Source organism: Xenopus laevis, chromosome 4L, assembly GCF_017654675.1.
Source record: "Xenopus laevis strain J_2021 chromosome 4L, Xenopus_laevis_v10.1, whole genome shotgun sequence".
Lineage (NCBI taxonomy): Eukaryota > Metazoa > Chordata > Amphibia > Anura > Pipidae > Xenopus > Xenopus laevis.
In genome coordinates, this window is record NC_054377.1 from 30,501,684 (window position 1) to 30,513,303 (window position 11,620).

Here is an 11,620-nt window from a genome sequence, read left to right on the forward strand (position 1 = left end):
TGATTGCTCTTTTGCTATTGAGTCTGACTTTATGTCCCAAACTTTTTATCAGAGACACTTTAGAGGTCATTTGTGTTCACTTTGTGCTGGGTTAAAGCACCAAAACACCAAGTTGACCCAGAAAACCAATACATTTTTGGAAAATACACTTTCTGCCTAAACCAAAATTTTGTTGTGTGTGATTCTTTTGGCACAAGTCTGCAGTGCCTTTTAGCTCTAGGGTTCCACAGCGTCAGTAAGTGCACTTGCGCACGATTCAGAAGGACGGATTTGCCCTGGCACCACTATATGGAAGAGCAAGGTATATGTATGGATGCAAATATCTTTAATTAATGAATAAATCAATACTTGCAACATCCACTGAAGCACAACCACACTTGCAGCTGTTTGTAAATTGCCCCTATAGTATCTGCACTCATCTCATACATCTTCTGTCATCTTAAGGCAATACATCTGGAATACTTTGTCTTTTCTTATGTTGCAGTTTACATCATTTGCAACTTCACTATGCTGTTGGTTATGGGAAAACTGATGTTATAATCAACATATTTGTAGGGATCCAAAGGGTTAAATTCCATACTGGTTTGGGAAACCCCATAATGGCTAAGTTCTAATCAATGTAACCTATGCTTAGTGGTGGGATTGTTTTGCTTTTTGGCCAGAAAGGTTATGACTAGTTTCTATCTTTTTATTCAATAAAATCGATTGTAGAACACGACTTTTCCTATTTGGACTCCACCTGCTGAAGAGGTTATTTGCTGCTGGAGAGTCTGGGACAACAGGGCCTTTGTAAAGAAAAGTACCCTAAATTAACTGTCTCTTTAGTATAAGTTGGGGAACAAGGGACCCCGTGAAGCAGGTAATAGAATTGGACATAGTAACAATTGTTCTTTTACACCCTGAAAAGTAGATTTATCAAAAATAAAAAAATAGATTTAGCAAAAATAGTGCAAAATAAATAGATTTAGCTAGCAAGAGCAGCACTGAGCTCCAGTGAAGATTTGATAGAGCGAGGGTAGCTCTCCCAAGGCAACACTGGCCCCAAACCACAGTTTGGAAAGGGACCTACTTGAGGTTTCTGCTAGAGGGGATCCATACTACTAGCAGCTGTTCCAATAGGTGAATTAAAACCTACCAACTAACACACTGGACTGCATAAGTACTACTCCTTGTATATCAAATAAACATCTATTACATTTTAAAAGGAGACTTTTCACCCAAACATAATTAGCTGTATAATAAAAGCCCTTTTCAAATTAAACATGAAACCCAAATTCTTTTTTTTATTAAAACACCCATACCAGTTATAAAAGGTAATTCAAAATCTCACCTGTCAATCATGTATTGCCTGCCCCTCCTCTGTGTTTTAGGCATAGAGGTGAGGCAGATAATTACTTTTACTTTCCATTCTGCACTTGCTAGATGTCCCTGCATTCCCCACTTTCCCCATTGCTCCTTGTCATCTAATTGTGTCAGTGCCGGGCCAAGTCGGCCAGGCGCCCCAGGCAACCTGGCCAACTACGTCGCCCCCCGCTGTAGGGAAGAGCGCATGCACTGATTACGCGCGAATGCACATACACTGATGACACGCGAATGCGCCGATGACACGCAAATGCGCATGCACGGAAGACAACGTGCACAGAGGACGCGTGAGTGCGCATGCGCAGAGGACGAGCACGCAAGAGGAGAAAAACTGCTGCCACAGCTTCTGGAACTAGGGGTAGGCGTCAGAAGAGGTATGTGCCTGGCGCCCCTCCACCTTTGCGCCTTAGGCACGTGCCTCTTCTGCCTACCCCTAGTTCTGGCCCTGAATTGTGTAGCCACTGTATGGACATGTCCATTTAGTCCCCTATTCTGGTAAAAAAAAGACAAGATCTTGCCATGATGTAAATCTTGCCTTACTAAATGGCAGCTGCCTGCTTGCTGTGATTGTGTAATTCCAAGACTGAAGGAAACAAGATTTAAATGATTTATATATTGGAAGTACAGTTTATTTTGCCTGACAGAATTGAAATGAATTTGACATTGTTTCTTACGGTGAGAGGTCCCCTTTATGAACTTATTGGTTTGAACATGATTGGGGGTGGGTCCTGATATTGTGCACTCCCCCCAATGTGGGGGATAAATGTTTGTATCACACACTATCAGGCAGGCTTGAGAAAGGGCAAGACAAGGCCCGAAACGTTGCCTGTTACTGACCAATTGTAATAAATTTTTCACAATTTGCAAACAAGAGGTGCTGCAGTTTTTCTTCTTTGCTGTATATTTGGCCCATGGCAAGGGCCTATACACTGCTTTGCACTCTGCCCGAAAGGAACTTATGTGAGGTGGCTGAAGCACACACAACTGTATACCTTTATGAACTTATGGCATTCCTGATTTAGCTTTGTGAGAGTTGTGGTTTTACAGCACTGCTCCCTTCCTCCAAACAATGTTCTGCTTTACTTTAGGATGAGCCAAAGCATCAGATAAGGCCAAGAAAGGGTTACACACTGTAATAGAGTCTGTTCATAATGTTTTTTTGCTGGTGTCCTTTTCAATGAATTCACACTGTGCTTATATATTTTATTTAGATCATTAATTTCTATGGGAATCCTATAAATGTCTCTGGTAACAGCTGTGTGGAACCGTGTCATTCTGATACTTCTGCGTGTGCTATTTCTGTATGGCAACTACCATTTAAGTGTTCTGTATTTAGTAACATAGAAGACTATTCTGGTTGTAGGCCAGAGACTCCTTTCACTTTGTGTTTGTAAGGCTGCATTAGCCAGTCAGAGTATGAGTTCATCAGGGTTTTGGTCTGTGGATTACGAGATTTATGGGGACGTTCAAGGTAAGAATTTAATACACCAATTGTTATGGAAATACAGTTTAGTGTTTTCGGGCTTAATGTGAAAATTAATGAAGGTGATTAAATTTTCAGGTGGAAAACACAAAAAATAAACCTTTAATAACAGCTGACATATGAAATTATTCAGTATGGAGAAGCATCCTTGTTCTTTTTGCAAATATTTTAATCTAAGTAATGTTTAATCTAAGTACAAGTTTAAAAAAAAGAATATTCTTCCTTCTAAATATTGCCTGTGGTATATTCAATGTATGGCAGATGTCCAAAACCTGAGCTCTTTTAACAGCACTAGGCAAATTTGCACCAAGGCAGTAACCCTTAGCGACCAGTCAGTGTTTTTACACAATTCTTTGTGCATATCACAATTTGTGTGCTGGCCTCAAAATCCCTTCACTTCTTTATTCCTGTAAAATAGCATCCCCTCAGGGGGAATGCTAGAGTATTGAATCCCAGAACATTTTTTTGTAATACTGGAGCTAAAATAGAGAGGTTAAAAAGCACACATTAATAGAGCATATACAAGATAAAAGGAGTGAAAAGATCACTGGGGGAGACGTAGAGAAAAAATAGAGAAGTGTTATACAGATGAAGAAGGTGGAGGCATCAGAGAAGGTTATAGGGAACAGAAGAGAAGGATAAAATAGTGGAAACAAAAAGAGATATTGTGGGGTAAAATAAAATATGCTGGGGTTGCACTGTGTTAAGATACACAGGCAAGGTGTTTGCAGAAGTTGAATTGGAAGCCAAGAAAAGTCATAGGCACAGTTTTCATTTTCGTTTCATTTTGGGTTCCTTACACGCAACATACTTAGGTAAATCTATGCATACTGGACATCATACTGTTCATTAGAAGCAGAGCCAGGCAAGACCGACCAGGCACCCTAGGCAACTGGCCGGTCCTGGCTGGATGTGTGCAGGCGTGAATTACCGTTCACGTGCACATGTGAGAATTACCGCTTGGCGCACATGCGCCAGTTGCGCAAAATGCACACACGTGCATGTGCTGAAGCGCAAATAGATGGGGCAGATAGAACAAAGCCGGGGGGAGAGAGGGGAAATGGGATAGGCAACAGAGAGGTACGTGCCTGCCACCCCCCCCCCCCGCTTTGTGCCCTAGGCACATGCCTACTCTGCCTAATAGTGATGTGCGGGTGGGTTTGGGCCAACCTTGCAATATTCCTCGCCAGTGGCGGGCGGGATGCAGGTTGAACGATTCTCCTGCTCTCCCCGCCCGCCACCGCCAAATGCCAGCTTCCGACTTCTGGGTTCTTCTTTTATAGACACTGTGCCTGTTCGCCCCACCCTTTTGTGACATCATAGGCGTGTCTATAAAAGGAACATGGAATCGGGTGCGGGCGGGAGGGCGTGGGCTGAGGGAGAGCGGGTTACCGACCCGCACATCACTACTGTGTACCCCTAGTTCTGGCCCTGATTAGAAGGAAATACCAAAGGGGAAAAAGCACCAGAAACTGTTTGTGGGTGAGGCTTATTATAACAGTGGGTGTATAATTGTGGGAGGGACTTATTTTAGCACGCTGTGTGTAGCATAATCCACATAACATCCCTCCACTTTTTTTTTCTCACTCCAATTCATGCACTAAATATATGAGAGGTTTAAGCAAATTATAAATTTACATAAACATAGAAACAGATAAGTAGTTTTGGTTTATTTATTTAAAATATTTACAGTGTAAAGCTGTTTTATAGGATAAAAATAAATTAGCCATATGTATAATGTATTAACAATCTCATCTATTGTCTCTTACAGGAGTCTTCTTCAGAAAGGTACAATTGCCTATGCAATATTGTGTGACCGTCATGCTTTGGAAATGGAGGTTTAGAGGATGATTCTCACTCCTGGCAAGTGCTGTACAAAGACCTGCTGAAAATCTATCCCTAGATTGTATGAGCAGAATATACACAAAACACAAGCAGCAGAGCAAATAAATCAAACCAATGATTCTTAGTTGGGCAACACAGGGATATTGGCTGAGCAACAACCAGTTATATACTGTATGTGCTGTTAGTGCTGATAATGTGGCTTTGTTTTATTGGGACAACCGCATACCTCTCTGTGTGATTCTGTGTCACTTTGCCAAGACTTTGGAATATAGTACTTAAATGCAACTTGATAACGGGGAAAAAGAGTTAACACACTGCTCTATCACCATTCATCTAATGCAGGAAAGTATACATTAAAGGAGAAGGTAAGCTATCAAGGCAGTTTATTTCCAATAGATTAACCACAATAGTGCAAGCTAGAATGCTATATTTATTCTGTAGAATGCTTTACCATACTTGATAGCAGATGCCATATTAGCTTGTTGTGACATCACTTCCTGCCTGCGTCTCTCTCTGCTCACTCATAGCTCTGGGCTCAGATTACAGCAGGGAAGGGGGAAATGGAGGGGTAGGGGGAGAGAGGAGCAAACTGAGCATGCTCAAGCCCTAGCCCTAGAGGTTTATGCTGAAAGAAGGAAGTCTGATACAGAAGCCCATGTGTACACAGTACCGGATTTACTGGGCCGGCGCCCCTAGGCCGTGCAGTCCTAGTGCCCATCTCCCACAACACCTCGCGGGCGCACAAAAGCGCTGGAGCAATGGGGTCTGCACGTCCCCAGTGCTCCTTATAGAGTGGTTGGGCAGCATGCTGCCCCTAAAAATCTGCCGCCCTAGGCCCGGGCCTTTGTGGCCACAAATCCGGGTCTGTGTGTACATAATAGAAGGAAAGAAATGCTGTGTTTCTTTTGACAGGGGACTCAGAGCATCTTTGTGGGTTTACTGGTGTATCTATATAGACCTTTCTAATAAAGCTTACTTAGTTTAAATGTTTCCTCCTCCTTTAAAATAAACTTATATATAACAACAACTGGGGGAATCTAAAATGGTGACACTTGTACACACTCCTATGCTTCCATATGGTTGTCATTGCGTCCATCCTGCCTCTTCTAATGAATGGTGTGCAACTGCACCTATCGACACTGAGAAACCCTGGGGCTGCTACCACCATGGACCTGCCATAACTCTCAGCTTGTAATCAATTTATGTCAAAACCCACACTTGACACAATTGTGTGCAGTCTTGGCACACCAGGTCACAGTGGAAGCAACTCAGAGCGTGGCTGCAGTAACGCTCAAATTATGAGAAAAAAGTTGCAGTACGAGTAAAAATATTGTGATTTGCTTCTGAAATTGCACTTTGCAAACTGCACTTGCAAACCTATTGTAACAAAATTCATTAACTACTATAGGGTAGCTTAGAGTAAAACCAGATGAATTCTTAGCTGTTTGAATTGTATCCCTGTTTTTAACACCTTCCTGAAAAGTTTTTCAACTAATTAGCTTTTTTTATCAAAGCATGGACTGCTTTGACTACGATTGGTGTATCAATGTGGGGTGTTGGATGTTTTTATTTAATGCAGGCCCTCCCTCACCTCATTGCCTGAGCACCGGGCAGTTAGTCTGACCTGGCATGTCTTTGGTTTGTGGACTCTTCCTGTTGCATGTACGGGCATTGCACCAATGACGCAAGTTGAGAAACTATAATCAATTGGCAGCACCCCGCAAGTTACCAGGGGTGGCAAAATGCCTCTTCTGGTAACTTAAACCGGGCATTCGGCTCTCCTAGTGCAATTGAGCTCTCTGTACTAACGACATGGACCCACCGATACCCTCCAGTGCAGGAAAGTCACCCCAGGTCGCCAGAGAGGTCAGGATCGCCCCTGGTTGCATCCTCTTCCCCTGCAACTCTACAGCCACAAAATACCAAGTGTCACAACAATTAGCATTATGACCCCAGGGGCGCTCCGCAAAGAAGGCGAGTTGAGAGACTGGTTGCCAGGGGGGCAAAAATGCTGCAATTGGTAACTTCAAGAGCCAAATTTCTGTTTTTCAACCTGTAAATTCAGCTATTTTAGTGCAGAGAGCGCAATCACGCTCTCTGCACTAGCAAAGTGAACCCCCCCGACCCCCTCCGGCACTGAAAAGGTGAGTGCCGTGGGTATGGGGCACGGCAGAACGAAGGCCGTCTCGGGAAGCAAAAAAGGCAAGATCGCCCCTGTATGACCCAATAATGTGCCACATTCAATTCACAATGCAAAACGTTTCTCCAAATTCTAGACTGAATTTTCATAAGATAAAACACCACAAAATGTTTCTATATTTGAATTTAATAGATCTAATATTTTGTAATAAAGATGCTGTAAAATACAATTTTCCAGAGATTATGTAAAAAGATCTGTGGTTTAGTAGTTTTGAGAAGAAACAGAGATTTAGCCATTTAGAATCGGTGCTTTCTGTAAATAATGGATGTGGCATAAATAAAGAATCCAGCTGTTGTGACAGAATGTGAGTTTAGTTTGTAAGGGATAAATGTTCGGAGTGAAAATAATATTGTACAATTTTTATCTTTGGGTTCCAAGAAGCTCATATTTTCGGTCCCTTATGAATATTTAGGGGTAAATTTATCAAAGAGTGAAGTTCCGCCACTAGAGTGAAATTCCGCAGCTCTCTATTCATTCTATGGGATTTTGAAAGGCGTATTTATCAATGGGTGAAAGTGAAAGTTCATCCTTTGATAAATACGCCTATAAAAATCCCATAGAAATGAATGGAGAGTGGCGGAATTTCACTCTAGTGGCGGAACTTCACTATTAACTTCACTCTTTGATAAATATACCCCTATGTGTCAGGTCTTGCTTAGTGCACATTTTCAAGCAAGACTTTTTTCTTTTATCCTTAAAGTGCTGCATATCATCTAATCTATGGCTTGTGAATAAAGGGACCAACGTTTCACAGCTCCTAGATTCTAGATCAATGGGGGTCTTTATTTGTCATATATTTGATAATCCTATGCATACTGGGCACAAACTTTTTAGTTGACTCTGGTACTGTATATATCCTAGTACCAACGGACATGTCGTAGATAAGATGTAGTGAAATCTAAATTCAACATACAATTTGAATAAAACATTTTAAGACATACTGACCAATTCCTGTACAGAAGTATATTTCTCATAAACTTAAAATGTATAACCTGATTTATTCTTTGCCAATGATTTGAATATGTAAATGCACTCTGTATCCCACTTCTTCTGTTTTCTATCTAGTATACAGAAGATCAAGCAAAACGTGTTAATGCTGTTGGATGGGTTAAAAATGCCCCCCGTGGAACAGTTGTAGGTCAAGTCCAGGGGTCAAAGAGTATAGTGGAAATAATGTAAGTACATACATGCGTAAAATATATGTGTGTTATGACCTACCAAAAAGGTCTGCCAACCTTGTATTTCTTGTACAGGTATGCAGGGTCGGACTGGGCCGGTGGTGCCCAGATCTCTGTCTCTGGCCTCAGGACTTGCGGCAGAGTCGGTAGGGCCTGGGCCCCGCAGTCCAACCCTGCAGGTATGGGATCTGTTTTCCCATAGTTTCCATTTTATCTAAAAAATCCACATTTTTAAAAATGATTTATTTTTTTATATGCGATAATAAAACAGTACCTTGTACTTGATCCCAACTAAGATATAATTAATCCTTATTGGAAGCAAAACCAAACTATTGAGTTTATTTAACGTTTACATGATTTTCTAGTAGACTTATAGGGATACTGTCATGATTTTTATGGTGTAGTTTTTATTTCAAAATTACACTGTTTACACTGCATATACAATATAAATATAAAATGTATTTCCTGAACCAACAAGTGTATTTTTCTTAGTTGTAATATTTGTGTGTAGGCAGCCATCTGGTCATGTGCTTTCAGAAAGAGCCAGCACTTTAGGATAGAACTGCTTTCTGGCAGGCTGTTGTTTCTCCTACTCAATGTAACTGTATGTGTCTCAGTGGGATCTGGATTTTTACTACTGAGTGCTGTTCTTAGATCGTGTTAAGATATGTATTAATGTGTGCTCTCATACAGATCCCACAGCAATCTGATAATGACACAGTATCTGCTTAAGGGTGGTGGCACACGTAACCATCACGGTTTTCCGAAGTTGCCCGAAGTTTCAACCTATTGTGCGACTTCGGAAAACAAAGCGATGTGACATGATCTTAGTCTGCTAATGCAGAAGTGTTAATAAAGGTATGTATTCATGAAACAAGAGAAGCATGGTGTCTGTTTTTCCTCTGTCTAAAAGAAAGCTGCAGGCTCACGTAAGATTGAGCTACCAGTTATCCCATCTCTTAGGGTGGTGGCACATGTATGCGTTCCAGGGAGATTAGTTGCCCAGCGACAAATCTCCTCTTCTTTGGGTGACTAATCTCTCCGAAATGCCTTCCCGTCAGCTAGAATATGAATCACCGGCAGGATAGCACTCGGATCAATTTGTTTTTCGAAATCGCCCGAAGTCGAATCGACTTCGGAAAACCGTAATGCCACCACCAGTAAGCAGAATGGCAACAGATCTACCAGGGAGCTTGTGTTAGGGAGCTGCTATCTGGTTACCAGGTATCTGGTTACCTTCCCATAGTTCAGCTGATGGGCTGATGGGGGGGGGGAATTGGAGAGGGTGATATCACTCCAACTTTCAGTACAGCAGCAAAGAGTGACTGAAGTTTATCAGAACACAAGTCCCATGACTGGGGGCAGCTTGGAAACTGACAATATGTCTAGCCCCATGTCAGATTTCAAAATGACATGTTTTCAAAACATGAAACATGAATTTGCTCTTTTGAGAGTGCAGAATTCTGCTGAAGCAGCACTATTAACTGATGCATTATCCCTTTAAGGTCTGAAGATCCAAATTACAGAAATATCTGTTATCTATAAAATCCCAAGCATTCTGCATAACAGGTCCCATACCTGTAATAATATACGAACAGGAGGACGGCACTCCGGTAAAAAGCAGGTTTTTATTGTAGAGAACTGCAAGAATACATAAACCTTACGCGTTTCGGGAACACCTTCCCTTAATCTTATCCCTTAATTACCTGTAATACATTTGTTGTGCATTGTGTTGCTGGTGGAATATAAAAAATGTCTGGAACCACTGTTGCAATTTGAGAGATGCTACAGGGGAATATTTAATTGGGGCTTATGCTATTGTGAAGTGACCTATTTAGTTGCCCTTTAAGTACCATTTTTCCAATTTTTAAAGATAGTATACATTTTAGGTCACATTAAAGGGGAGGTTCACCATTGAGATAACTTTTAGTATGATCTAGAGAGTGATTTGCAATTGGTTTTCATTTTTTATTATTTAAGGTTTTTGAATTATTTAGCTTTTTATTCAGCAGCTCTTCAATTTGCATTTTAAGCAATCTGGTAGCTAGGGTCGAAATTACCGTAGCAACCATGCATTGGTTTGAATAAGAGACTGGAATATGAATAGAAGTGGGCCTGAGTAGAAAGATTAGCAATAAAATAAAACAAAGCTGTAAAGAGTCAGAAGAAAAAGGCAAATAACTTTTTGGGGCAGATTCACTAAGGGTCGAATTTCGAAGTAAAAAATACTTCGAAATTCGACCCTCGAATTGAAATCCTTCGACTCGAATATCGAAGTCGAAGGATTTAGCGCTAATCCTTCGATCGAACGATCGAAGGATTTTTCTTCGATCGAACGATTAAATCCTTCGAATCGAACGATTCGAAGGATTTTAATCCAACGATCGAACGAAAATCCTTCGATCAAAAAAAGGTTAGCAAGCCTATGGGGACCTTCCCCATAGGCTAACATTGACTTCGGTAGCTTTTAGCTGCCGAAGTAGGGGGTCAAAGTTTTTTTTAAAGGGCAAGTACTTCGACTATCGAATGGTCGAATAGTCGAACGATTTTTACTTAGAATCGTTCGATTTCGTTCGATTTCGATCGAATTCGAACGAATTTAACCAATTCGATGGTCGAAGTACCCAAAAAATACTTCGAAATTCGAAGTATTTTTCATTCGAATCCTTCACTCGAGCTTAGTGAATCTGCCCCTAAAACTATTAAAAATAAATAACAAAAAACAATTGAAAAGTTGCTTAGAATTGGCCATTTTATAACATACTAATAGTTACCTTAAAGATGAACCACCCCTTTAAGGCCAAACCTATTACTCCACAATGCCACCTTGATGAAAGTATAGTGATATGGTGGTGAAAAAATTATTATTATTATTTTTTTTTAAAGAAAAGAAGTGTAATTGATCGTATTGGCCAACTAAGTATTTTAAAATGAAACTGAAAAATAAAATACATTTTCTATTTCTCTTAGGAAAAACTGGCTACAGAATGTTGGGAGCCCAATGTCTCGTATTGACAAGGCCGTTTTCTCCAACGAGCGTGAAATTCCGGCTTTAGAATATAACAATTTTAAAACAAACTATTAGTCTTAGTCTGTCCAGATGCAAGTCAACAAAGAACACGTTGAATACTCTTGTGATTTTGATTGTTTCTTCATGCTTTCAGTCCCCACAACCTTTCACTGCATATATATTTGTAGATATTAAAGTTATCATTTGTAATGTATGCTTGGTATTCCTGTGTATGTATCAGACTGGCACAATGTGCGTATTCTACTTAGCAAAAAGGTAATTCTTTGTAAAATTCCTCCAGTTGCTATTCACAATGTTGAAGCTGCAGCACTGACTTCTAATAAAGTACAGGTATGGCATCCGTTATCCAGAAAGGTCCAAACTGTGGAAAGGCCGTCTCCCATAGACTCAATTTTATTCAAATAATCCAAATTTGTTTCTATTATTTCCTTTTTCTCTGTACTAATAAAACAGAACCTTGTACTTGATCATAGGTAAGATCTAATTAATCCTTACTGGAAGAAAAACCAGCCTATTGGGTT

The 11,620-nt window shown here is 40.6% G+C and overlaps 1 protein-coding gene across 2 annotated transcripts; it reads left to right on the forward strand.

The window, feature by feature from the left end:
• Positions 1–2,625: 2,625 nt before the first annotated feature.
• Positions 2,626–11,292, forward strand: LOC108713628 (acylphosphatase-2). 2 transcript variants are annotated; one of them, XM_041590047.1, is made up of 5 exons: positions 2,626–2,833; positions 4,617–4,633; positions 7,956–8,065; positions 8,144–8,247; positions 11,039–11,292. In XM_041590047.1, the coding sequence occupies exons 1-5, from the start codon at positions 2,779–2,781 to the stop codon at positions 11,122–11,124; spliced, it is 372 nt and encodes a 123-aa protein (XP_041445981.1). In that variant the 5' UTR covers positions 2,626–2,778; the 3' UTR covers positions 11,125–11,292. The 2 variants fall into 2 exon arrangements, with proteins under 2 accessions (XP_041445981.1, XP_018112654.1); XM_018257165.2 differs by lacking the exon at positions 8,144–8,247 and having other exon boundaries at positions 2,698–2,833.
• Positions 11,293–11,620: the final 328 nt, after the last annotated feature.